The sequence below is a fragment of the Acomys minous genome (genome assembly GCF_964271855.1).
Source record: "Acomys minous genome assembly, chromosome: 12".
NCBI lineage: Eukaryota > Metazoa > Chordata > Mammalia > Rodentia > Muridae > Acomys > Acomys minous.
The window spans coordinates 90,198,028-90,225,671 of NC_140493.1; the positions used below are offsets into that span (position 1 = coordinate 90,198,028).

The 27,644-nt window shown below is 41.6% G+C and overlaps 1 protein-coding gene across 1 annotated transcript in view; it reads right to left on the reverse strand.

Moving 5' to 3' along the window:
• FBXO47 (F-box protein 47) overlaps nt 1–23,573 on the reverse strand; it is a 32,040-nt gene extending 8,467 nt beyond the window's left edge. Inside the window, exons 1-7 of the mRNA XM_084751115.1 lie at nt 23,291–23,573; nt 20,574–20,778; nt 18,878–19,048; nt 14,026–14,102; nt 8,061–8,138; nt 3,357–3,465; nt 187–363 (exon numbers count right to left, since the gene is read on the reverse strand). Of these exons, the coding sequence (XP_084607241.1) occupies nt 187–363; nt 3,357–3,465; nt 8,061–8,138; nt 14,026–14,102; nt 18,878–19,048; nt 20,574–20,754 (793 nt within the window). The 5' untranslated portion in view covers nt 20,755–20,778; nt 23,291–23,573. The remainder of the gene's footprint in view (nt 1–186; nt 364–3,356; nt 3,466–8,060; nt 8,139–14,025; nt 14,103–18,877; nt 19,049–20,573; nt 20,779–23,290) is intronic.
• Nucleotides 23,574–27,644: the final 4,071 nt, after the last annotated feature.

Here is a 27,644-nt window from a genome sequence, read left to right on the forward strand (position 1 = left end):
TTTACGATAGAGTAATTATTGCGCAGCATTGTGCTATAGGCTAATTAACTAGATCCTGGTCTCTCTGTGTGGTTATTTGGGTATAAAGCTGGTTAAGGAGTAACCGCTAATTTCACTAAAATAATAATTCAATATTAAATACTAACCCTTCAACAATACACATGCCTGAAAAAAAATAGTGCTTACCATCATGAGAAGCTGTTGGTCCAAAGATAATGTATAACAATCTTGCCTGATTTACCATTGGCCATGGTTTTAATATTCGAGTCAACCAAAATGCAGAATCACTTCGATGTGTCCAGTGATCAAGTAGGACATTCCTGCAGAACAGTCTAATCCTTAACTCTAGTTTTCGAGCACTTCCTATGAATAAAAAGGAGTTATAAATCATCTTTCTAGAAAGATAAGTTACATACTAGATAGTGATCAGAGTCAGGTATTAAAACAGTGGTCATATAGAGAGAGATAGTAAACTGGGTGTATAAACAGGGAGTCACATATATGTATATATACATAATGAGTGGTCTATCTGCATGCACACCTGCAAGCCAGAAGAGGGCATAGGATCACATTATAGATGGTTGTGAGCCACCATGTGGTTGCCAGGAATTGAACTGAGGACCTTGGAAGAGCAGAAAGTGCTCTTAACCACTGAGCCTTCTCTCCAGCCCCTAACTTTATATTTTGACTATCTTCTTGTGCTTACTTTCCCTATTTATCTTCAGTAATTTGAATAAGAGGTAAATAAAAATCTGTGCTCAATTTTACCATAATCTTATATACATTTAGATTTATTATTTGATCCAGTCTCATGTGTCACAGACTGACTTTGAACTCCTTCTGTGGTCAATGCTGACCTTAAACTTCAGGTCCTCCTGCTGCCACCTCCTAAATACTGGGGTACAGGTGTGTCCATTTATGTGGTGGTAGGTGCTCTTAGTCAACTGCATCCTCAACGGATTTCGGGTTTAAAAGGAAGTAAGTATAAAGAAAGACCAGACACACATCATCAATCAATATGATTTATACTAAATGTGGTACTTTACTTTCTTCCATAAAAATTTGAATAGGTAGGCTCGACACATGGCTCAGCTGACAAGAGTGCTGTTTGCTCTTCTTGAGGTCCTGAGTTCAATTCCCAGCAACCGCAGGGTGGCTCACAACCATCTATAATGAGATCTGATGCCCTCTTGTGGCCTGCAGATGCACATGCAGATAGAACATTCATACATAAAATAAATAAAATCTAAAAAAAAAAAAAAAGAAAGAAAGAAAAAGAAAAAGAAAAAGAAAAGAAAGAAAGAAAAGCCTCGCACAGTAGCATACACCTGGAATCACAGGACTCAGGGTGGCAGAGGCAAGCGGATCTCTGTGAATTCGAGGCCAGCCTGCTCTACAGAATGAGTCCAGGACAGCCACACAGAGAAACCCTGTCTTGAAACATAAAAACAAAAACAAAAACAAAAAAAGGTTATATGATTTATATTTTTGGCTTAAAATTTTTTCAATTGTATTTTTATTTATGTATGAGTGTTTTGACTGCATATATGTCTGTGTACCGTATGTGTGCTTAAAAATTATTACATTTTAAATTTCTCTGGGTGTGCCTATGTGTGTGTACATCTGCCATGGCAGGCATATGGAAGTCAGTTCTCTCCTCTCCACCCCATGTGGATCTGAAGAACTCAGGTACAAATACCTTTACCTGTCAAGTCAAACAGCCACAACTTTACATTTTTGAGACTGGATCTAATATAGACCAGAATGTCTATAAATTCTATATATATAGCTGAGACGAGCCTTGAACCCTTAACATTTCTACCATTTCTTCCATGCTGGGGTCACAAGTATGAGCTAGGCCTGTATTTATTTATTTAATATTTTTCAAACAGGGTCTCTTGTATACCAGGCTGGCCTTGGACTCAATATTTAGCCAAGGATGACTTTGAGTCTCTGGTCCTCCTGGTTCCTCTAAAGTGCTGATCCTGTGTGACCATGATCAGCTTCATTCAGTGTTGGGGCATGCTAGGAAAGTACTCAACTACAATCCAAATAACAGCTTCAGACAGCAAACCAAGTGTTAAACCATGAGAGAGAAAGAAGATATTTCAGGAAAATGAGAAAATAAAGGTTCCTAGTGAGATACAGACACATAAAGGGCACTGGAGACACAGTGAGTAGAGAACAATATGCTGATGTCAAACTAATACACTGGACAGTAAGTTTGTTTTGTTTTGTTTTGTTTTGTTTTTTTGGACATACACTCTCTCTATGTATCTCTAGCTATCCCGGAACTCAGTATGTAGACCAGCCTGGCCTCAAATTCACAGAGATTCGCTGCCTCGATTCTCAGTGCTAGGACTAAAGGTGCACACACCATGCAGTGATTTTTAAAGAGTAAGTAGATGGGGACCAGAATCTGAAGACTAGTTTATTTACCTTAGATTTTGTTTTGAGTATTTTAGGAAGCTAACAGAATTTTTTGTTTTGTTTTGTTTTTTGTTTTTTCGAGACAGGGTTTCTCTGTGTAGCCTTGGCTGTCCTGGACTCACTTTGTAGACTAGGCTGGCCTCGAACTCACAGCGATCCACCTGCCTCTGCCTCCCGAGTGCTGGGATTACAGGCATGCACCACCACGCCCGGCTCAGAATTTTTTTATCAGAGGAAAGACATGCTAATTTTTTAAATATCAGGTCACTGGGTTTCTAAATGGTTTCATTTAGTTTTCATTGGGTTTTCCATGAGGCTGAGGCTCCTGGAAATCTAAATTTGAGGCTAGAATGGCCTATATATTAGGCCAGAGGCCTGAGACTCCAGGTGCTGGGGATGCAGCTCAGTGGTAGAGCCCACCACACTCAGTGCCCTCAGTCCAACCCTCAGCAGCTCCCCCATCCAGCAAGAACATAAATACATCTGCACTTTTATCCATAACTTTTTTATGGTGAAATGTTTCAAGCTAACAGAAAAATAAAAATATAATAACAAACAGAGCATACAAATCAAGTAGCTTATCCAAAGCTTTACACTTTTCTGTTTGTTTCTTGATTTATAAAATAAATAAGCAGTACAAATGTTTATTAATTCCAATCACTCTCCCCAGAAGAATTACCACCTTGGATTTAGGACTGGTCCCTGTCTCTTCTATGTTAGTCAGGCAGGGTTCTCCAGAGAAACAACCAATAGGAAACAGATGACACCCATACAGTATGCAGTTTATGTGGTGCTGGGGATGGAGCCTACTGCCAACTGAGCTGCAGCCCAGCCCCTCCACCACTTGCTTTGCATATACTTTAAACTCTACCTCTGCTTCACATTTCCTCTCTATACAACGCTATCTCTGAACTGACGCTCTTTACCTGGTTTGTTACAGACAACGGTCTGCATCTTACGAGAGAGACTAGTCATCTCACATAAGAAGTTAAAAACACGATGACATTCGAGTTCATCCCAGCCCGCTGTTAAGGTCTAAGGAAAACAGAAGAAACAGTGCACAAGTTCAGACACAAAATGCAAGGGCAAGCCATTACTCCCTAATATAAACAAGCTGTTTTTAGTATATGACCTACCTGATGTACAATTTTTACTCTCTCTAGAGATATTCAAATTCACAAGAAATCAGCATACGTTTACAACCTAGAAAATCTCCAAAATCTTGTATCTTTTTGGTTGGGAGGAAGGAAGTCTCTCTTTCTTTTTTTTTTTGTTTTTTTGAGACAGGGTTACTCTGTGTAGCCTTGGCTGTCCTGGATTCACTTTGTAGACCAGGGTGTCCTGGAACTCACAGAGATCCACCTGCCTCTGCCTCCCAAGTACTGGGATTAAAGGCGTGCGCCACCATGCCCAGCATGGAAGTATCTTTTAAGAGAAAATTTTTCTTTTTTTGGTTTTTCAAGACTAGGTCTCTCTGTGTATCCTTGGCTGTCCTGGACTCATTCTATAGACCAGGCTGGCCTCGAACCCACAGCGCTCCATCAGCCTCTGCCTCCCAAGTGCTGGGATTAAAGGCGTGTGCTACCATGCCCGGCCTTTCTTTCTTTTTTCTTTTTTGGTTTTTCTAGACAGGGTTTCTCTGTGTAGCCTTGGCTGTCCTAGACTCACTTTGTAGACCAGCCTGGCCTTGAACTCATAGAGATCCACCTGCCTCTGCCTCCAGAGTGCTGGGATTAAAGGCATGCACCCTTACTTTGTTTGTTTTTGAGACAGGGTTTCTATGTGTTGCCCTGCCTGTCCTTAACTCCCTTTATAGACCAGGCTGGCGGACTTCAAATTCACAGAAATCAGGGCTGGAGAGATGGCTCAGAGGTTAAAATCACTGCCTGCTCTTCCAGAGGCCCTGAGTTCAATTCCCAGCAACCACATAGTGGCTCACAACCATCTATAATGAGATCTGGTGTCCTCTTCTGACATGCAAGTGTACATGCAGACAGAATACTATAAAATAAATAAATCTTTAGTGCTAGGTGTGCTGGTGCATGTCTTTAATCCCAGCACTCAGGAGGGCTGGTGGATCTCTGTAAGTTCGAGGCCAGCCTGGTCTACAAAGTGAGTCCAGGACAGCCAAGGCTACACAGAGAAACCATGTCTCAAAAAACAAAACACAACAACAACAACAACAAAACCAATTTCACAGAAATCTGCCTGGCTCTGCCTCCCAAGTTTGGGATTACAGGCATGCACCACCACTCCTAGTTCAATCTTCTTTTTTTCCAAGACAGGGTTTTTATGAAGCTCTAGCTGTCCTGGAACTCACTCTGTAGACCAGGCTGGCCTCAAACTCAGAAATCCACCTGCCTCTGCCTTCCAAATGCTGGTATTAACGGCATGTACCAGCACCACCCAGAAATTTTTACCTTTTTTTCCCCCTGGTTTTTTGAGGCAGGGTCTTTCTATGTAGCCTTGGCTGTCCTGGACTCACTTTGTAGACAAGGCTGGCCTCGAACTCACAGTGATCTGCCTACCTCTGCATCCTGAGTGCTAGGATTAAAGGCATGTGCCCCTGAGCCCAGTCTGAAAATTTTAACTTTTTAAAATATAAATTCATAGCCGAATAGTGGTTGTGTACGCCTTTAATCCCAGCACTCGGGAGGCAGAGGCAGGCGGATCACTGTGAGTTCAAGGCCAGCCTTGTCTACAAAGTAAGTCCAGGACAGCCAAAGATACAGAGAGAAACTTTTGTCTCAAAAAAAAAAAAAAAACCAGAAAAAAAATTTATTTTGATTTATGTTAATGTGTCTCTGTGAGGTTATGCTATATGAGCATATATGCTATATGCTCCAAGCCAGAAGAGTTGGAGCTACTCTGCAAGGTCAAGTACTTTTAACTGATGAACCATGTCAATAACCTTGTCAGTTTGGACCTCTAACTCACTACTGTACTACCTCAAACCCTACATCTGTTTGTATCAAGTCTGAGTAATGGAACTGTAGTCCTAGTTTGGTGACTTAGGTTTTTTTTTTTTTTAAGCTTTTTTGAGACAGGGTTTCTCTGTGTATAGGACTTGGAATCACTCAGTAAGCCAGGCTGGCCTGGAACTCATAGAGATCCGCCTGCCTTTGCCTCCTGAGTGCTGGGATTAAAGATGTGCAACCCCCGCCACCCCCCCACACTAGCATGACTCAGTTGTTTTTGGTTTTTTGTATGACTTAGTTTTTAAATTAAACTAAACTAAATCAATTATTAATTTATTTTGTGGCTGTGTGTGAGAGTGCATGTGATCATGGAGGCCACAACACAGGAGGATGTCTGGTGCCCTCCTCTATGTGCTCCTTATACCTTTGAGACACTCCCTCATGAAACTTAGAACTTGTAGTTTTTGGCTATGCTGGCAGCCAGTAGGGGTTACAGGTCAGTAAGGCAATGGGAGCTTTTTACTCAGGTGCTAGGGATTTGAACTTAGGTCTTCATATTTGCACAAATATTCTTACCTACTAGACTATCTTTTTAGCCTCTGTGGCTTAGTTTTACAGTAGAACTTCTTTTTTTTTAGTTGTTTTTTAAGATTTATTTATTTATTATATATGAGTGCTCTGTCTGCCGAAGAGGGCATCAGATCATATTATAGACGGTTGTGAGCCACCACGTGGTTGTTGGGAATTGATCAGGACCTCTGGAAGAGCAGGCGGTGCTCTTAACCACTGAGCCATCTCTCCAGCCCCTACAGTAGTACTTCTAAGACTCTTACACCTGTCATTTTGATATTGTTTACAATTGGTAATGATCCCATTTTAATGTGCTAAATGTATTTTTTTTGTTTTTGAGGCAGGGTTTCTCTGTGTAGCCTTGGCTGTCCTGGACTTGCTTTGTAGACCAGGCTGGCCTTGATCTCACTCACAGTGATCTGCCTGCCTCTGCCTCCTGAATATTGGGATTAAAGGGATGCAGCACCATCGCTTGGCTATTTCTTCTAAAATGAGAGAAATTGCCAAGCAGTGATTATTTTTGGTAAAAGGAAATCAGTAGATGGGAGTCAGGTTTGGGAGGGAGGCTTTTTACTTTATATATTTTGTTCCTTTTGAATTTTACATGAATACATATCTTAATACTTAATCCAAAGATAGAAGGCACAAAACAAATGGGGAAAAAAATCTGTCTTAGAAGAGTGTTAGTGGGAAGTGCTGGAACCTGGGTGCATAGGAACTGGTGGCTGGTACCCTGGGATACAGCATAAGACTCTCTGGTGCAGCCCTGAGGGATGTGGGAAGAGCCTGAGGTGGCTTTATATTTATTTATTTATTTATTTATTTATTGGTTTTTCAAGACAGAGTTTCTCTGTGTAGCCTTGGCTGTCCTAGACTCCCTGTGTAGACCAGGCTGGCCTCGAATTCACAGTGATCCACCTGCCTCTGCCTCTTGAGTGCTGGGATTAAAGGCGTGCGCCACCACACCCAGCTAGGTGCCTATAAATTTTAAATTAGATAAGTCATATAGATTGTTTAGGGCAGTGTCTGGTAGATAGTATAAGGCTTAACAAATGGTACTTTTCATTTTTATTTGCTTATAAGAGATTAGTAAATATTCTTTTTTTTTTTTTTTTTTTTTTTTTTTTTTTTTTGAGACAGGGTTTCTCTGTATAATCTTGGCTGTCCTGGACTCACTTTGTAGACCAGGCTGGCCTCGAACTCACAGCGATCCGCTTGCCTCTGCCTCCCGAGTGCTGGGATTAAAGGCGTGCGCCACCACGCCCGGCCCAAGATTAGTAAATATTCTTGAAATAATAGATTGATTTCTAAAATTACATTTCAGAAAACAAGTCCACAAATTTAAACTCAAAATATACCTAAAAGAAAGCCAGGCACTGAGGAGGCAGAGGCAGGTGGATCGCTGTGAGTTTGAGGCCAGCCTGGTCTACAAAGTGAGTCTAGGACAGTCAAGGCTACACAGAGAAACCCTGTCTCGAAAAACCAAAAAAAAAAAAAAAAAAAAAAAAAAAAGCCAGGTGTAGTGGCACACATCTTTAATCCCAGCACTTGGATAGAAGAGGCAGCAAATCTGAGTTTGGGACCATCTTGGTTTACATAATGAGTGCCAAGACAGCCAGGCTGCATAGTGAGAAAAAACAAACAAATAAAACATTATAAACACATGTACACAGATACCACCTTTAGTCTCTTAAACTGGCTAGGAGCTTGGGTTGCAGTTCAGTGGTAGAGCACTTACCTAGTATTCCTAAGGACCTAGATTCAGTCTCTAGGTCACAAAATACCAAACATACACTTGTGTAGAGTAAATAGTGCTAAGCAGTTAGGAAACCAAACATACTGTTAACAAATTTTCACAATGTTACTTTGCCTTAAAATGATTATAGCAGGCCGGGCGTGGTGGCGCATGCCTTTAATCCCAGCACTTGGGAGGCAGAGGCAGGCGGATCGCTGTGAGTTCGAGGCCAGCCTGGTCTACAAAGCGAGTCCAGGACAGCCAAAGCTACACAGAGAGACCTTGTCTCGAAAAATAAAAACAAACAAAAAAAATGATTATAGCATCTATTAGTGCACACAGGGATTCCATGCTCTACTTGTTAACAGCTCAAAATCATTTCTTCCTTCTTTCATTAGAGAACATACCTGTAAGAACATGCCGTAACATGGTAATCCTAAACATTGCAAAGGAGCTGAACAGCCATTGAATTTAAAACAGGAAACCTATAAAGAGAGCAACTGTTAGTAGATCTATACACTTACTAACTTGATACTCAGGTTTATTGGAGAAGTCTTCTCCCCAACCCCAGACAGGTTTTCTGCATAGCAGTGCTGTCCAGGCTGGCCTCAAATTCAGAGATCCACTTGCCTCTACCTCCTTCTGCGGGGATTAAAGGTGTGTACTACCAGGCCTGGAGACTGGAAACATCTTGAGACAGGGTCTACCTCTCATAAAAGAAAGAAACTTTGCAACAAAGACTATTGCAGAATACCTCAACAGATTAAAGTGCAGAGAGCAAGCTGGGTGTGGTGGCATACACCTTTAATCCCAGCACTTGGGGAGGCAGAGGCAGTTGATCGCTGTGAGTTTGAGGCCTGTCTGGAAAAATGACAATAACAACAACAACAACAAATGTGGAGAACTAGTGACTCTGTAGTGCCCAGCCCCAACTGACACATCTACAACACAATTCCTGCACCAAAGGCTCAGAGGTGGGGGGTGGAAAGATTGTTAAGAGTCAGAGGAGTGGAAATATTTAATAAAAAACCCCAAATTAATAAAATTTGATTTTTTTTCGAAACAGGGTTTCTCTGTGTAGCCTTGGCTGTCCTGGACTCACTTTTTAGACCAGGCTGGCCTCGAACTCACAGTGATCCACCTGCCTCTGCCTCCCGTGTGCTGGAATTAATGGCATGTACCACTACGCCCGGCATAACATTTGATTTTTATTTGGGAAAAAAAAAAGTCAGAGGAACAGGGAATCTGCTGTGAGATTGTCAGGGAAAGTATACTCATGAAGTCTCATCAGCATAGCTACCTAAAGAGCCAACAGACATGTTGGCATGGAAGGGAGAAATCTCATGGGGACCCAAAACTAGACAAAAAACAACAGGCAACTAAGGAAGACGAGAGCAGGAGAAACAATCTTCCTTGGGGGAACAATCACCCAACTGGTTATCCAATAACAAATGATCAGCTCGGAAATAATGTATATACAAATAATAGTATATGGACTAAGTAGGTTGTATTCATATAATTAGCAATTGTGTGTGTGTGTGTGTGTGTTCAATAAAAGAAAAAGAAAGTGACAATTATATTTTAATTTAAGAAAAATTATGTTGGGCATAGTGGCACACACCTGCTTTTTGTTTTTGTTTTTGATTCTTTTGGTTTCTTTGAGACAGAGTTTTGTAGGTGTAATGTTATTATACCCTGTGTAAAGATTTAAATGCTGATTTCTGTGTCCCCATATCTGGTTGCAATCCTTGTTCTGAGAATCTCCCATCACAATGTTGTATAAACAATCGCTCCCCAATTGTTCCCTGATACGTCAATGAAGAAGCTTAGCAGCCAGTGACTGAACAGGAGGGAGAATAGGGCTGGACTTCTGCAAGCCAAGGGAGGAGGAGAGAGAAGAAGTGGGGACTCAGCCACAGGCAGAGGTCAGAGAGGCATCAGGAAAGAGCAGCCATAAAATGAAAGTATCTTGGGGATTTATGCTGAAAGGAAGCCAGATTAGGTTAGACAGTTAAAACAGATTAACATTGCTCAGGATTTGTGCCATAAAGCTCATTAAATAAATACAATAGTCCAGTCTCAATTATTTGAGAGTAGCTGGGTTAAGAGAAAAACCACAACACATTTATAAAACTACCACTAATAGAGTTTTTCTGTGTATCCCTGGCTATTCTGAAACTAACTCTGTAGATCAGTCTGGCCTCAAACTCAGAGATCCACCGCCCTCTGCCACACAAGAGGCACCTTTAATCCCAGCTCTTGTGAGGCAGAAGCAGGCAGTATCCCCAACATCCATGGAAAAACATCTGAGTGTGGTAATGTGAGCCTGGGGATGGGTTTGGAGCAAAACAAGTGGATCTCCAAGGCGCTCAGATCAGCCAGACTAGCTAAAACAGCAAGCTGAAGCTCCAGGTTCAGCAAGAGGTGTCTCCAAAATATAAGGTGGAGCCAAGCATAGATGCACACACCTTCAGTACCACCATTCAAGAGGCAGAGGCAGTCTGATCTCCATGAGTTTGAGGCTAGCCTGGTCTACATAGTGAGTTCCAGGCTACTCAAGGCTACTTACTAAGACTCTGTCTCAAAAACAAAAACAAAACCAAAACAAAACAAAAAAAACCAACTTCCCTCTCAAAGCAGCAATAAAAATATAAAATAAAGGGTCTGGAGAGAGAGCTTAGCCGATTAGAGCACTTTTGTAGAGGGCCTGTCTGTGTTCAGCTTCCAGAATGCACTTTTTGTTTGTTTGTTTGTTTGTTTGTTTGTTTTTTGTTCTTCGAGACAGGGTTTCTCTGTGTAGTCTTGCCTGGCCTGGAGTCCCTATGTAGACCAGGCTGGCCTTGAACTCACATTGATCCGCCAGCCTCTGCCTCCCAAGTGCTGGGATTAAAGGCGTGCGCCACCACACCTGGTTTCTGAACCCACAGTTTGACTCACAAACAACCATAGGCTGCAGTTCCAGGGAGCCTATACCTCCTTCTGACTTCTGCACCCGAAAGACATGTACACAGCACACATTATACATGCAGACAAAATATTCATATGCATAAAAAATAAATCCTTTGGGAGACAGAGACAGGCAGATTGCTATCTTGAAAAGCCCCCCCCCAAAAACTAAAATAAATAAATAAATAAAAGAAATAATGTGGATAGTCATGTTTGGTGGTATATATACTTTTAATCTTAGTACTTGGGAAGCAGAGGCAGCTGGATCTCTATGTTTGAGGCCAGCTTTAATAACAATAACAACAACAATAATGTAGAGACATTTTCTGACATCAGCTTGTGGTCCTGGCATGAACCTACAGATACACACACACACACACACACTCACTCGAAAAAGATTCTCAACCTGAGGGTACAACTCAATATAACTGTTATACAGCATACAAGAGGCCTGAGGTTCCATTCCCAGAACAGCAAAACAAAACAAAAATCCCAAATCTTGCAGCTGGGCACAGTGGCACGACACTTTAATCCCAGCACTCAGGAGGCAGAGGCAAGTAGATCTTTGTGCGTTTGAGGCCAGCCTGGTCTACAAAGCAAGTCCAAGACAGGCAGGCCTACACAGAGAAACCCTGTCTCAAAAAACAACAAACAAAAACAAAAATGACAAAAAAAAAGAGGGGATGGGGAAGCAGCCCAAAGTATTAAAAAAGGCTGCTGAGGTTCTGGGAGAAAGGGGACAGAAGAAGAAAAGCTGTACCTTTCTCACTCCTCAGCCAAATTTCCTGATGTCTAATAAGGAGTGCTTTGTTTGATTTTTTGAGACAAGGTCTCCTGTAGTCTACTCTGGCCTTGAATTGGCTATGTAGGAGAGAAGACTGATTCTCTGATCCTCAAGGCTTTGTCTCTTGACTGCTGGGATTACTGGCCTGTGCCACTGAGCTGGGTAGGAAGCGCTAGGGATCAACTCATACTAAACAAACAATGTATCAACAGAGCTGCAGCCCCAGATCCTGAGCTACCGCTTTAAACAACTTTGGAAGCTATGAAAGAGAGGTGAGTCAGAAGACAGAACGCTTGTTTCACAAGCCAGAGGACCTGGATTCAACCCAGAAACACATAAGAAGAAAAAGGACTTCCCATGAAGTGTGCTCTGATTTCCAGATTTTATTATTATTATTATTATTATTATTATTATTATTATTATTATTATTATTATTATTATTATTTGTTGTTGTTGTTGTTGTTGTTTTTTGTTTTTTCAAGACAGAATTTCTCTGTGTAACCCTGGCTCTTTTGGAACTAGTTCTGCAGAACAGGCTGGCCTAGAACTCAGAGATTTACCTGCCTTTGCCTCCCCAAGTGCTGGGATCAAAGACATATGCCACCACTGCCCAATTTTATTTTTAACTATCTGTATGTGTGTGGGTATGTGCAGGTGCCTGCAGAGGCCAAAGGTATTGGATCATATGCCCATTATAGGTGATCAAAGTTACAAAAGGTTGTGAGTTACCCCGCTAGGGTACTAAAAACCAAAATTGGATACTCTACAAGAGTAGTAGTCACACTTAACCACTAAGCCATCTCTCTCCTTATGTTTTTGCTAAATGTTATAACTATGATATGCTTTAATTTATAAATTAGACATATAAAGAACAACAACAATAATAGAATAATTAGGCTGGCCTAATTGATTGTGGCATAATTGATTGCTCACAGTCAGTTACAGATTGAACTCCTGTTCTAACTTCCCCACTTCTCCCTACTGCACTTGACTAGTCTAAAAAAAATATAGAATATTATAATAAATTTTTACAAAATTGACAGCATCATTACTCATCACCTTGGGACCATTACTAAGTACAAGCAGTGCTGCTGTGTGCCTTTAATCTCAGCATCCAGGAGGCAGAGGCGGCCAGATCTCTGAGTGGGCTATATAGTGAGTTCTAGAACAAGTAGGGCTACACAGAGAAACCCTGTCTTAAAAACCAACCAACCAACCAACAACAATAACAACAAAAAAGTAAGATTCCCTGAATATAAGCACTATGCTATAACAACAATAGACCTGATAATAACAGATAATAGTGGATGACTACTAACTGGATAATAGCATAAACAGTGGGAACACACTGGACAAAGTGATGGTTCACATCTCAGGTGGAACAAAATATACTGACAAGAAATAACACAACCAGTTGGGCAGTGGTGGCGCACACCTTTAATCCCAGCACTCAGGAGGCAGAGGCAGGTGGATCTCTGTGACTTCGAGGCCAGCCTGGTCTACAAAGTGAGGCCAGGAAGCCAAGGCTATGCAGAGAAACCCTGTCTCAAAAGCCAAAATAAATAAGTAAAGAAAGAAAGAAAAGAAAAGAAAGAAAGAAGGAAAGAAAGAAAGAACACAACCATTCATGATGGTACACAGTATAACAGTTGTGAATTCTTTCTGTTTAGCATTTCTCATATTTTCACTGAAGTTGCTTGTGGGTAACTGAAATTATGGACAAAAGAGATTACTATATTTTCTTGTAATATACTCTATGAGTTATTAGAAAAGTATTAGATGATAATTGGTCAATTTTTGGTGCTAATTCATGAAATCCCATAATTACAGGTTTAGGGAGCCAAGTGGTGGTGGCACATGCCTTTAATCCCAACACTCAGGAGACAGAGGCAGGTAGATGTCTGGGCTTGAGGCCACACCCTGGTTTACAGAGCCAGTTGGTTACAGGATAGCCAAAGCTATAGACTTAGGGCTGGAGAGATAGTTTAGTGGTTAGGAGTGCTTGCTATTCATTCAAGGAATCTGGATTTGGATCCCAGCACTCATATCAAGTGGCTCACAACCACCTATGTTACTCCAGAGGATCTGACATTTTTTCCCCCAAGACAAGGTCTCTCTGTGTAGCCTTGGCTGTCCTGGACTCTTTGTAGACCAGGCTGGCCTCGAACTCACAGAGATCCACCTGCCTCTGCCTCCCAAGTGCTAGGATTAAAGGCGTGTGCCACCACTGCCTAGGAGATAGATCTGATATCTTCTTTTGGCTTCAATAGGCACCTACAAACAGAAACACACACATACATATAATTAAAAAATAAATCCTATTTTTAAAAGATAGGATTGCAGTTGGAGATATGACTCAGCAGTCAAGAGCACTTGCTATTTTTGCAGAGGACCCTGGTTTGACTCCCAGCATGCACATGGTGGCTCACAACTGCCTGTAGATCCAGTCCCAGGGGATTTGATGCCTTCTTTTGGCTTCCATGGGCACCAGCACTCATATGATGCACATGCATGCATACAGGTAAAACATTCATATATACAGATATTTAGAAATACAGGCTTATAAATAATATATGACAATCATGATAAATTCTCTTTACCGGAGTTAAAGATTGTGAACTAATTATGGCATATGACCTTACTTCTGAGAGTATCTTGTGAATGTACTTTAGTCTTTCCTTGGTGGGAAGCAGCAAGGTGCATCTTTTAAATAGTAGACCTAAGAAAGGAAAAGAGACATAAGGAAAAAAAGAGACAAAAATGAAATTAAACTTATCAACAGCATAGTATAGCATTCCCTGAAAATTAAGTATGCTGTACCACTGTGGATTATATTTTTTTATACAAATATTTGGGAGGTGAGAAAAAAATGTATACTGCATGAGTTACCAAGTAGTACTGATGACCGTCTAGCTTTAGAAAAAGCCGAAAACTTGTGATATAGATAATATAGGACACATGTCAGAGCACGATTTAAAATGATACAATAAGGCATAAAGCCGGGCGTGGCAGCGCACACCTTTAATCCCAGCACTCAGGAGGCAGAGGCAGGTGGATCGCTGTGAGTTCAAGGCCAGCCTGGTCTACAAAGTGAGTCCAGGACAGCCAAGACCACACAGAGAAACCCTGTCTCAAAAAAGAAAAGAAAAGAAAAAAGTGTAGAATTCTGTGTTATAACATTGAAAAAAAGAAGAAAAACCTTCCAAGTTCTCAGTAAAACGTTCTTTGAACTACAGTGACAGTGATCTATAGTGTGTGATTTATTTCCCCTAAGTATTGTTTTCCAAAAAGTTCTGTTTTCCAAAAAGGGTAATTCACTATTAACATTCCTGTAAGGACAAATGGCATTCAACTAAAAATGATATGCATGGCAAAGAAAGATACACTTGAATATCACCACTTTCTCCAGTTTTTACTCTTTATATAATATAACCACATTTCTCTACATTTACTCTTTACATAATAAAATGATTATATAATCCCAAAGAATCTATAGGAGCCAAGTTTATTTTTAGAAGCTGCTATGTTTGGGTAACACATGACTAGAATTGAATTTTAAACATAAATCCTCCTTATTTTTGCTTATAAGAAGTTATTTTCAGTGTTCGGCTTTAGTCTGAGCTCTTTTCCTTTCATGTTTTGGCATTGTGTCTCATGTTATATCATAGCTGGGACTGCAAGATAAAATTGCATACTGGTTGCCTTTTCTATTGCAAATCTCCTTTTAAAAATGTTTTTAAAGTTTTTTTGTTTTGTTTTGTTTTGGTTTTTCAAGACACGGTTTCTCTGTGTAGCCTTGGCTGGCCTGGACTCCTTTTGTAGACCAGGTTGGCCTCGAACTCACAGCGATTGGCCCGACTCTGTCTCCCGAATGCTGGGATTAAAGACGTGTGCCACCAAGCCTGGCTGCAAATCTATTTTTAAGAGTTGCTGTTTACCATAAAACCCTTTATTTAGCGGATTTCTTTTCTAAACACAGGTAGTTATTTTCAGAGCCTAGCTTCTTCTTTTTCTTTTTTTCTTTTTTTTTTTTGTTTTTTTGTTTTTTTGTTTTTTTCAAGACAGGGTTTCTCTGTGTAGCCTCGGCTGTCCTGGACTTACTTTGTGGACCAGGCTGGCCTTGAACTCACAGTGATCCACCTGCCTCTGCCTCCCGAGTGCTGGGACTAAAGCTGTGCACCACCACCACCTGGCAAGACCAGCTTCTTTTAAGTTCTTGAAGTAAAATAATGTCAGATGCAATATTCTTTTCACATTTGCCATCTGCTCTGCTCAGTAGAAAATGCAAATTAAAATTTATAATCTTCAAAGTTAAGATTCTAAAAATGTTATTTTAATATCTGAAGACGGGAACAGATCAGATAGGAAAAGAAGCATGGGAAAATGCTGAATATGTCAAACATTTGCCAAAAGAATCAGTCATAAGACGGGTGTCTACAAAAAAATGAACAGGTTTGTTTTTTGGTTTTTTTCTTTCTGTTTTTCAATACAGGGTTTCTCTGTGTTATCTTGGCTGTCCTGGACTCGCTTTGTAGACCAGGCTGGCCTGGAACTCACAGAGGAACTCACCTGCCTCTGCCTCCCAAGTGCTAAGATTAAAGGAATGTGCCACCATGCCCAGCTAGAAAATTAAAGCTAATAAATTAATCAAACCTTTTTTGAAGATTAAGTGTTAAGATCAATGATTATATTTTTAAATCAAATTATCTATGGAATTGTTGTTTTTTGGTTTGAATATTGTGTTGAAGGTGGAAACATGGTCCTTGTTTGTTTCTTTGTTTGAGGCTCTCAAGTAGCCCAGGCTGGCCTCATACTCACTATGTAGCTGAGATTGGCCTTGAACCTCTCATTCTACTGCCTTTACTTCTACAGTATTGTGATTCATAAGCTTGGGCTATAAGCTAGGCAAGTATCTACCACTGGCCTCTGTTTCCAGACAATATAACTGGGTTTGCTTAAGCAGCTGAGATTTGATTAAAAAAAAAACAACAACAAACTTTAGACCAAGCCCAAAAGACAATTATCAAATATTTGCCATATTATATTCCAGGCTTTACTAAACCTACTTATAAATACTAAAACCAATCACACTGTTCTCAGGCTATTTTCTTTTGTTTAAAAAAAAAAAATTGGGCCAGGTGTGGTGGTACATGCCTTTAATCCCAGCACTTGGGAGGCAGAGTTAGGTAGATCGCCAGACTGGTCTACAAAGTGAGTCCAGGACAGAGAAACCCTGTCTCAAAAAACCAAAAAACAAAACAAAACAAAACAAAACAAAACAAAACAAATTACATAAAGGGTTGTGGGTTCTGGGCACTGAACCCAGGTCCCCTGAAGAACAGCCAGTACTCTTTTTTTTTTTTGAGACAGAGTTTCTCTGTGTAGCCTTGGCTGTCCTGGACTTGCTTTGCAGACCAGGCTGGCCTCGAATTTACAGTGATCCACCCGCCTCTACCTACCGAGTGCTGGGATTAAATGCATGCGTGCGTCACTACACCCAGCTAGAATAGCCAGTACTCTTAACCTCTGGGCCACTTTTCCAGCCCTAGACTATTTTCTTTCTTTTTTTCCTTGTTTCTTCTTCTTCTTCTTTTTTTTTTTTTTGGAGAGCCTAGGTCCTCATCTCATGTATGCCAGGACAGGATTTGCCACTGAGTCTCTCTAAATTACTCAGGTTGACTTTGAACTCTACAGCACAGGCAGGCCTTGAATTCACAATCGTTTTGCCTTATTCTAATTAGCTGTTATTACAGGCCTCCACCACAAATTGTTATTAAGGAATTTACATATTATTTTGTTTCTTTAAAGCTAGGCATTCTTGTGTTTCTAAAAGGCAAGTGTCACTCAACTTATTATCATTTAAATCCCAACAACATCCTGATACTTGGTTTTATTGCCATGCTATTGGTTAATTATATTTTAGTTTCATAGTTAAAATTAGTATCCTTAGTCATATTGAAACTAGAATTTTCTTTTAGTGCTCTAGGGAAAATGAAATCAATGAATGGAGTAAAAGCTACAAATTACTTTATATCAAGGAAAGAAAATGGTATAGTAGTTTCTTTGATGAGGTCAATTTAATTATAGATGTGTAACATACTTTAAAAAGAAAATCACAGATTCTAGTAAAACCAAAGTGATCTATAGTGTGTTTAAATTTATACTTTTAAGGACTAATTATGGCTGAAAAGGAATATTAGTGAAGAATAAAATTTAGCTGGGTCTGGTGGCATATGCTTCTAATCCCAGCACTCAGGAGGCAGAGGGAGGATGATCTCTGTGAGTTTAAGGCTAGCCTGGTCTACAGAATGAATTCCAGACAGAAAAACCTTGTCTCAAAACAAAACAAAACAAAAACCCAAAGAACCTCTAAGTCACAAGGTACACAGGCAAAAGAAATAGAAAAGACATCAATTTCCTAAGCAACAGCATAAGTTACACTATACCCATGTAAAATCACGAGGACAGGCACTTTACATAAAAAATGATTATTTTTAAAGATTTACTTATTATTATGTATATAGTGCTCTAGCTGCAGGTACACCGGCAGGGCAGAAGAGGGCATCAGATCAGGTTGTAGATGCTTGTGAGCCACCATGTGGTTGCTGGGAATTGAACTCAGGACCTCTGGAAGAGCAGTTAGTGCTCTTAAGCTCTGAGCCATCTCTCCAGCCTGTTAAAAATTACTATTTTTAATTAGTCCTCCTGCCTCCACTTCTAAGCCCTAGGACTACAGGCAAGTACCACAAACACCTACTTTATAGGGTGCTAAGGGCTGGGGTGTGCTGGTGCACGCCTCTAATCCCAGCACTCAGGAGGCAGAGGCAGGTGGATCAATGTGAGTTGAGGCTAGCCTGGTCTACAGAGCGAGTCCTGGACAGCCAAGGCTACACAGAGAAACCCTCTCTCTAAAAAACAAACAAACAAATAAATATGGTAGTAGGGATGAAACCCAGGGATTCATGAACGCTAGGCCAGCACTCAACCTACTGAGCTACATTCTCAGGCCTACAGAGGGTTCTGAGACAGACTCTCACACCTTCGTCCAGGCTGACCTGGAACATAGGAACTCACTATGGGCTGCAGGCTGGGCTCACAGTGGGATTCTCTGGGTTTGGTTTTTCAAATGCTAGACTTATAAGTGTGAGCGGCAATGTTCAGCTTTCATCTTTAAAGTATGTAGGACTACTGTTAAGGTCTTTACATTGTGGTGGCGCACATCTTTAATCCCAGCACTCGGGAGGGAGAGGCAGGTGGATCACTGTGAGTTCAATGCCAGCCTGGTCTGCAAAGGGAGTCCAAGCAGCCAGGGCTACACAGAGAAATCCTGTCTCAAAAACAAAAAAATAAATAAATAAATAAATAAATAAACAAACCATAGAAAAGAGAAAAATTTACAGAAAATATTCTATAAACCACCTCCAGCCTTACAGAATTATATAACAAAACACAGTTGCTGGCATTATTTGTTGCAGTTTGCATTTCATAAATTACCTAGAGCTCTGTAGTGTTCCAGTAGAGCAGCGTCCTCTTTTGTGTCAGTGAGATCAAGGTCATGAAAATTCTGTAGTAAAAGTCTTTTACTTCCAGATGAGGTTGAGATATAATTAATTATGAACTGGCTGACCGTTTTGGATACCATACTTAACATGCCAATATCCTTCACTATCAAAAAGAAATAAATTTATGAGTGCAAATGATTAAAATACTGTTAGAATATTCTATTAACTTATACAAATTCACTAATAATACACATGACTTAAATACAAAAGCGTCACCATTTGTACAGTCTACTCACTTATATGTTAACTTATTAATAATAAACCTAGGGGCTGAGAGATGGCTCAGTGAAGACTATCTGGTTGTTCTTCCAGAGGACCCAGGTTCAATTCCCAGAACCCACACAGCAGCTCACACCTGTCTGTAACTCCAGGATCTGACACTGATATGAAGTAAAAATAAATAAAAAGATATTTAATTAATTATTATTAATAATAAACCTAGTGCTAGGTATGTACTCAGGTGTAATCATACCTGTAATTTCAGTAGTATTTGGGAGGCTGAGGGAGGCAAATTGCTTGCTAGGTGTTCAAAGCCAGCCTGAGCTGTAGAGGAAGTTCTAGAATAGCCTAGACTATGAGAGCCTGTTTCAAAAAACCAAAAACAGCCGGGCGTGCTGGCGCACGCCTTTAATCCCAGCACTTGGGAGGCAGAGGCAGGCGGATCGCTGTGAGTTCGAGGCCAGCCTGGTCTACAGAGCGAGTCCAGGACAGCCAAGGTTAACACAGAGAGACCCTGTCTGGAAAAAACAAAAGTAAATAAATAAATAAATATAAAAAAGATCTTAATATTGTCTTAAATGTAGTTCTCAATAGTTAAAAGCATGTTGCAAAATAACCATCAAGTTACCATATTATTACTGTCCAGATTATTTTTAGATGTGGTAGTAATTTTGGTGATTTTATATTGTTTCTTTTTTTTTTTTTTCTCTGTGTCCCCCTGGCTGTTCTGGAACTTCCTCTGCAGACCAGGCTTTCCTTGGGCTCAGAGACCTGCCTGCTTCTACCTCGAGTACTGGATTTAAAGGCTGTTGCTGTTCTGAGACTGGGTCACTCTGTACACAGTCTTGCCCGTCCTGGAGCTTGCTTTGTAGACCAGACTGGCCTGGAACTCAAAGACACACTCCTGCTTCTTCCGCCCAAGTGCTGGCATTAAAAGCAAGCACCACCACAAAAGGGTTTTTGTTTTTGTTTAATTTTTGTTTTTGTATTTTTGACAGGATCTTGTTATGTAGGCCAGGCTGGCCTGATATTTGTGACCTTGCCTTAGCAACCTTGGTGTGTGCCTACAGTATCTATGCAGAATTTGAATATTACGGCAGGCAGTGCTCGGGGTACTGCCAACCTGGCTGCCTCCTGTAGTCTACTGAGTAAATTTTTCTGTTGAAAAGACAGAGAGAGGAGAGAAACAAAGGAAAAGGGAGAGTGAACAAATATGGAACTTTACACTTAATTTTAACCAAAAGGCAAAGAAGTGGCTAGTGGACCCTTAGAAAAGAAACTCAATATGAATGTTATTAATAGTCCCATATGGCATTAACACAGCCCAAATAAGGAGGACAAACTAATACTAGGGAATATTATAATATTCTAATATCTTATATAGCCTACTTTAAGATACCAAACCTCACCTGATAAATATCTTAAAATTATGTGGAATATTTCCAATGGTAAGATTTTAAAATTCCCAAGTGTAGACAAGAGTTGAGGATCTGAATCAAGGATGTTGCAGATATAGCTGGACTGATGATTGGTACGTCTACATTTTTGATTGGGTACCAAAGTGAAACTTGTATTTACTCTAGACGCCATGTTTTCTTATCCTGCAAATTTATCCTGGTTAGAAAAATAAAGCATAAGACACAAAGAAAGAAAATTAAAGCAATGGAGTTTCCCTTCAAGAGTCACACTTTCTGTTTTTTTCCCCCTCTTCTGTTGCTGATCAAAGCCAGGCCTCAAGCATGCCAGCCAAGCACTCCATGAAGTGAGGTATAGCCCCAGCCCAAGGTGCACATCTTGATGGGCAACATCTATCTTTCCACATTACAAAATATTTACCATAATGTCTAATTATGTCATACTCATCAATAGAGTCTCTTTTTCCATCTCAGCATTATTTTTTTAAAAATCTTTTAAATCATAAGCACTTTCTGGTAGCCTACCTATTCTTAGATAGAATAGGACTTTTAGTAAGAAATGACACATGGGCTGGAGAGATGGTTCAGTGGTTAAGAGCACTGTCTGCTCTTCCAGAGATCGTGAGTTCAATTCCCAGCAACCACATGGTGGTGGCTCACAGCCATCTATAATGAGATCCGGTGCCCTCTTCCAGAGTTTATTTATTTATTGGTTTTTTGTTTTGTTTTGTTTTGTTTTGTTTTGAGACAGGGTTTCTCTCTGTAGCCTTGGGTCTTGGCCTTGAACTCACAGAGATCTGTTTGTCTCTGCCTCCCAAGTGCTGGGGTTAAAGGCCTGCATCACCACTGCCTAGCTCTACTTATTGTTTTTCAAGACAAGGTTTCTCTGCGTAGCCTTGGCTGTCTTGGACTCGCTTTGTAGACCAGGCTGGCCTCAAACTCACAGAGATCCACCTGCCTCTGCCTCCCGAGTGCTGGGATTAAAGGCCTGCATCACCACCTCCCAGCTCTATTTATTGTTTTTCAAGACAGGGTTTCTCTACGTAGCCTTGGCTATCCTGGACTCACTTTGTAGACCAGGCTGGCCTCAAACTCACAGTGATCTACCTGCCTCTACCTCCCGAGTGCTGGGATTAAAGGTGTGCAGCACCACTGCCTGGCTTTTATATTTAAAAAAAATTAATCTTGCTACAATTTAATTTTATGCCCAATACATGTATTTCTGCAGGAATACATATTTTAATCTGCCTGTAATTCTAAGTGGAAGAATTCTGGTCAACTTAATCAACAAGGTTGTTTTTCATTTCAATTTGTTTGTTTGTTTGTTTTCTCTGTGTGAAAACACTGTCTGTCCTGGGACTCACTCTGTAGAGAGCCTACTGGCCTCTAACTCACAGATCCACTTGCCTCTCTGCCTACCAAGGGCTGGAACTAAAGGCGTGCCCACCTTAATTTTAACTTTTAACAGAATTTAAATCTTCTGAGAGAACTAAAAAATAACTGATCTCAGTTAGTTCAAAACTTAAGTCTTCTCGTGAGGCAGAGGCAGGTGGAGTTTGAGGCCAGCCTGGTCACAGAAAAACCAAACCAACCAAACAAACAAACTTGACTGGGCAGAAGTGGCATACACTTGAGAAGAGGGGCAGATGGATCTCTGAGTCTGAGGCTTGGCTGGTCTACATAGCCAGGGCTACCCAGAGAAAACTTGTCTCGAAAAAAACAAAAGGAACATACAAAAAAAAAAAAAAAGAAAGAAAGAAAAAAAAAGAAAAAAAAGAAAAAAAAGAAAAAGAAAAACAAACCACAGCAATTTAAGTGTCTTGGGGATGGAGAGATGACTCAGTGGTTAAAAGCACTGGCTGCTCTTTCAAAGGACCCGGGTTCAATTCCCAGCACCCACGTGGCAGCTCACAACTGTGTAACTCCAAGCTCTGACACCCTCACATAGACATACGTGCAGGCAAAACACCAATGCTACATACAATAAAAATAAATAAATTATTTTTTAAAAAACCAACTTAAGTGTCTTATTTTTCTCAAACTTGTTTTAGGGTGGAGAACAGGTTTTTTGGTGTGTTTGTTTGTTTGTTTTAAATATTAACGCTGGGAGTGGTGGCGCTCGCCTGTAATCCCAGCACTCTGGAGGCAGAGGCAGGAGGATCTCTGTGAGTTCGAGGCCAGCCTGGTCTACAGAGTGAGTCCACACCAGGCAGGGCTACACAGTGAAACCCTGTCTCAGGAAAAGAAAAAAAAAGGGCAGGGGGGGGGAGAAAAAGAAAATACTATTTCCTACTACACTATTTTCTGGTTTCCTCTTTGTCTTCTAGGGTATGAAGTTCAGAAACCCAAATAAAAATAAAATACCTTTCCCTGTTTTTGACTGCTAAGCTTAACTCAGCCTTCAAAGAGCCTGGTAAGTGGCAAGCACTACCCCGTCCCACCCACTGGGAGAAGGGGTGGGAGGGTCTAGGGCCCCCGACTTCATCCCTACCCCCCCCCCCGCGCGCACCCCCTTCCGGAGGGGGGAACCTAGCAAAACCAACGGGATTTGTTTTAACGTTCTTATGTCAAAATATCTCTAAAGACGTCACCTAGGGGACCATAGAATACACTGGGGCCAACATGAAAGCTAAATAGGAGGCGCTAAAAAAAACACGGAATTATTTCCACAAAGGGGGTATCGGGGAAGATGAAAACACTTTTTTTTTTACCACAGATTTCGACAGTTTTCCGGCTACAGTATCAGAGGAATGTGGGGATTAGTCGTCTTGCCCCACCATCAGATTTTATAACACTTAAAAATGATAATCTCCTCAGGGTTTTCCCGCCAGATAATGGAGGAGGATCCTGCTCGGCTCGGCTCGGCTCCGCTCCGCTGCGCTCCGCTCCCGAGTTGCGTCCTCAGCTCTCGGGCGCCCCCCGTCGCCTCAAGTAGACTGTAGAATTCTCCCAGGAGTCCCAGCGGGAGGAGGCTCCGCCCCCTCAGGAATATCAAGGAACTTCGGCCTTTCAGCCCTTCCCTCACGAATCCTCCGAGCCCTCCCAGGAGCCCCCGCGGGAGGAGGCCCCGCCCCCTCGCCCCGCCCCCCTTGCCCCTATCGAGAAGCCAAGGCTCTTCTGCCTTTCTCCTCATGAATTTCTAGAACATTCCGAGGATAACACCCCCGCCCCCGGAGGCCACGCCCCTTCGGAGATACCGAGTAGTATCTCTCAGAGTGAGGTCCTGAGAGCCCTAGGCAGTGCCACCACCGTTTTAAACACAGGACGGTGCGGGGAGCCATGATGGTCCTGGGCCTGCAGAGTGTAAGCGGAGAACTCAAACTTGGTGGAGTCACGTACCTACCTCTCCACTTCCTTCTTTTACACACAAGTTTTAAGGCCGTTTTCGATTCTCCCCCTCCCCCACCCCCGGTCGCCGCCCCCTCCCGTGCTTGTCACAGGATATGTCACAGGAACTTGTTATCAAAAGCTGTTGCACGCCTCTAACCCCAGCCCTCGGGAGGCAGAGGCGGGTGGTGGATCGCTGTGAGTTCGAGGCCAGCCTGGTCTACAAAGTGAATACAGGACAGTCAAGGCTACACAGAGAAGCCCTGTCACGAAAAAAAAAAAAAGCTGTTGGATGCCGGACGTGATGCCACCTCCCTACAATCCCGACACAGAGAAAATGGAGACCAAACCAGGCTAAACCTGAGCTACGTTGAGAGCCTGTTTGAGAGCCTGTTTCAAGCCTTCCCCTCTGTCCCCCCAAATTAATATTAAGTTTTTATTCACACATTTATAGATTCTATGACTTTTTCTTTTGTTTTTTTTGGAGACAAGGTCTCGTTAGGTAGCCTAGGCTAGCCTGAACCTTTGCCTCTCTTGCATAAACCATTTAGAGTGCTGGGATTATAGGCATGCCCCAATATGTGGGCCTTGATTCAGTGTCTTTGGAAACTTACAGAGCGGCAGGCTGACCAGGAGGCCTTAAAGATACCATTAAAAAAAAAACAACAACAAAAAACGATACATATGTTTCCTGCCTTAAGGGATTTTATTTAAAACTATCACAACAAACAATGAACAAAGTAGCTTCAAATTAACACAGTGTTATAGAGACAATAAGGCAACAGAGACTGACGTGTGTTGGAGGAGGAGCCACTATAGACGAACTGGGTTATAAAGGTGTCTGAGGAGGGTGATATTTGATTTGAAAACCTAATGGAGAGCCGAGAAGTTAGACGTAGTGAAGGAAGATAGATAGCATGATTGAAAGGGTTCTATTTGGGGCGGGGGGAACAGCTCCATATTATAGCCAACAAAAGTTCTTAATGTATAAACAACACACCCACATAATGACTTAAAGGTTGAGTTTAAAATTCACAACTAAATTTGGTTGTAGTGCAGGTGCCCATCTGTGTTCCCAGTGCCGAGGAGGCAGGGACAGGGAAATCAGAAATTCAAGGCCATCTTTGGCTGCTTTTAGTAAGTTCAAGACCAGCCTGAGCTACAGGAAACTCATTTGCTTAATCTATGTGACTGGGCCATGCTCCACTTCTAGCACAGGAAAAAAAAAAAATCAAACTGTATTGGAGCTGGGAACATGCCTTTAATCTCAGCAAAAACAGGCTGATCTCTGTGGACTCTGCAAGTTCCAGGCAGTTGGTGTACAAAGCCAGTACCAGGCACCCAAAGCCACTTAACAAGGCTGAAGAGATACATCAGTGGTTGAGAACATACACCAATCTTGCAGAAGACCTTTGTCCAATTTCCAGCACTCACACTGGGCAGTTCACAACTGTCTGTGATTTCAGCTCCAATAGTCTCTGATACCCGTGGACCCTAGCAGGAACCTACACTCTAATTCATAAACACAAACTTTGGAAGCTAAAGAGATGGATCAACATCTATTAACACTTGCTCTTCCAGAGGCTTGGGGTTCCCAATGCCCATATATTGATTGGCTCACAGCTGTAACTCTAGTTCTAAGGAATCTGATACATCTTCTGGACTCCTCAAGGATGCTGGCCTACATTCAGGAAAAATATCCATATACATAGAAATAACCAACAAATAACAAAATACCCCGACTTCCCCTGGGTTGGGATGTAACAGTAACGTGTTTGTTTGTTTGTTTGTTTGTTTGTTTTTTTAAGGTTGCAAGTTTTCTTTTTTTTTAAGTTTTTTTTTTAAGATTTATTTATTGTATATGAGTGCTTTATCTGCAGAAGATGGCATCAGATCACATTATAGATGGGGTTTTGAGGCACCATGTGGTTGCTGGGAATTGAACTCAGGACCTCTGGAAGAGCAGGCGGCGCTCTTAACCACTGAGCCATCTCTCCAGCCCTGTTTGTTTGTTTGTTTGTCTGTCCTGGCCTCAAACTCAGTAATCCTCTGCCTCCCGCCTACTGGCATTAAAGGCATGTGCCACCATGCCCCGCTGTAACAGTAACTTTTATTCTCCAGAACTGTCAGCTCAGAGGCTTGCTGCCTCCCTCTGCTAACCTAGGCCTACTCCTGGGAGCATCTAGCCTCTGTACAATCTAATCTAGGCCTTCAGTCCTCTGAGACTTTCTGCTGAATAAGCTCACCCTTTCTTTCTGAACTCTGGCTGGCTGGTTCAACTCAGCTGTTCTGGCTCCAGTGCCTCTCCAGGATGACTGGTTCAATCTGGCTTCTCTCAGTTTCTCCCTGAATTGCTCTGCTTGGCCTCAAACTAACTCTAGCAATCTCTTCTAATCTTCTGGTTCCTTCTCATTCTCTGGCTCATTCTGTCTTTACCTGTGTCCAGCTTGTTCTCTCTCAGCAACCTGTCTCTGGACAACTGTCCAGGTAAAACTGCCTTCTCTGTCTTTTTTCTTTCCTCCTCCTCCTCCTCCTCCTCCTCCTTCGTCTTTTTTGTTTTTCGAGACAGGATTTCTCTGTTTAGCCTTGGCTGTCCTGGGCTCACTTTGTAGACCAGGCTGTCCTAGAACTCACAGAGATCCAGCTGCCTCTGCCTTCCTAAGTGCTGGGATTACAGGTGTGCGCAACTGCACCCAGCTAATACTGTTATCTTTTAGGTCCTGTGTGGTATCTCATGCTTTTGATCAAAACATTTGAGAGCAAGATTTCTTTGAGTTCAAAGCCAGCCTGGACTATGCATGGAGTTCCAGAATAGCCATGTGTAGCAGGTTTTAGTGTCTTTAAAAACTCGGTTATGTTATGTAAATATATATATTTGTTTTACTCCCAAGTATGGGATATGGGACTGCTTTAGTTTGTCCACAGCTGATAATTGCCTTGTGGGGCTTGGAGAAGGGTGTGGCCTTTGCCAGCTGGAGTTTGTGGAATTCTGAGGACTCTGGGAGAATATAAATACAACATCCCAGAGAGAGAGAGAAAGCGAGGGCTTCAAGGAGACAGGCAGAGGAAGAAGAAGGCTACTGGCTCTTCCTGCTTCTAGGTTTGTCCTTCACTGTTACTGGACTGTTTGGTACCCTGACCACCGAGATTGGTATTTTCACAAGGAACCTAATGACCCTAGCCAGCAGGAAGTAGCTAAGGAAAACCCCACCTCCTCTCCCCACTAACCTTTCTCTCCTACCAAGTGTTGGGGGTTGGAAGGTATTATGGCAGATAAAGGGTAAAGAAGGGAGGAAGAGGCATAAGGAACACAAAACAGAGTGAAAAACCAGTGCCTACAAGTGGCACCTGGATGTAGGGCTTAGAATAATGAAAAATTAGACTGGGGCGATGGCTCAGAGGTTAAGAACACTGGCTGTTCTTCCAAAGGCCCCAAGTTCAATTCCCAGCAACCACATGGTGGCTCACAGCCATCTATAATGAGATGTATAAATAATAAATAAATCTTAAAAAAAGAATAATGAAAAAAAAACCTGGTTTCTAGTGCCATAGAGGAAACAGCAGGATACAAAGAAATGAACATACTGTTCAGGAGATGGGTAAAAGGTTTACTGGGGCTTCTGCCACTGGGTTCTCTGTTGTTTTGCTTCCAGAGGAGATTTTCAGTTTTTGCTTTGTCTTCTTCCTGTATTCTGTTTTTTTTTTTAAGAAAGTTGGGGGAATGGTTGAACAATTGGA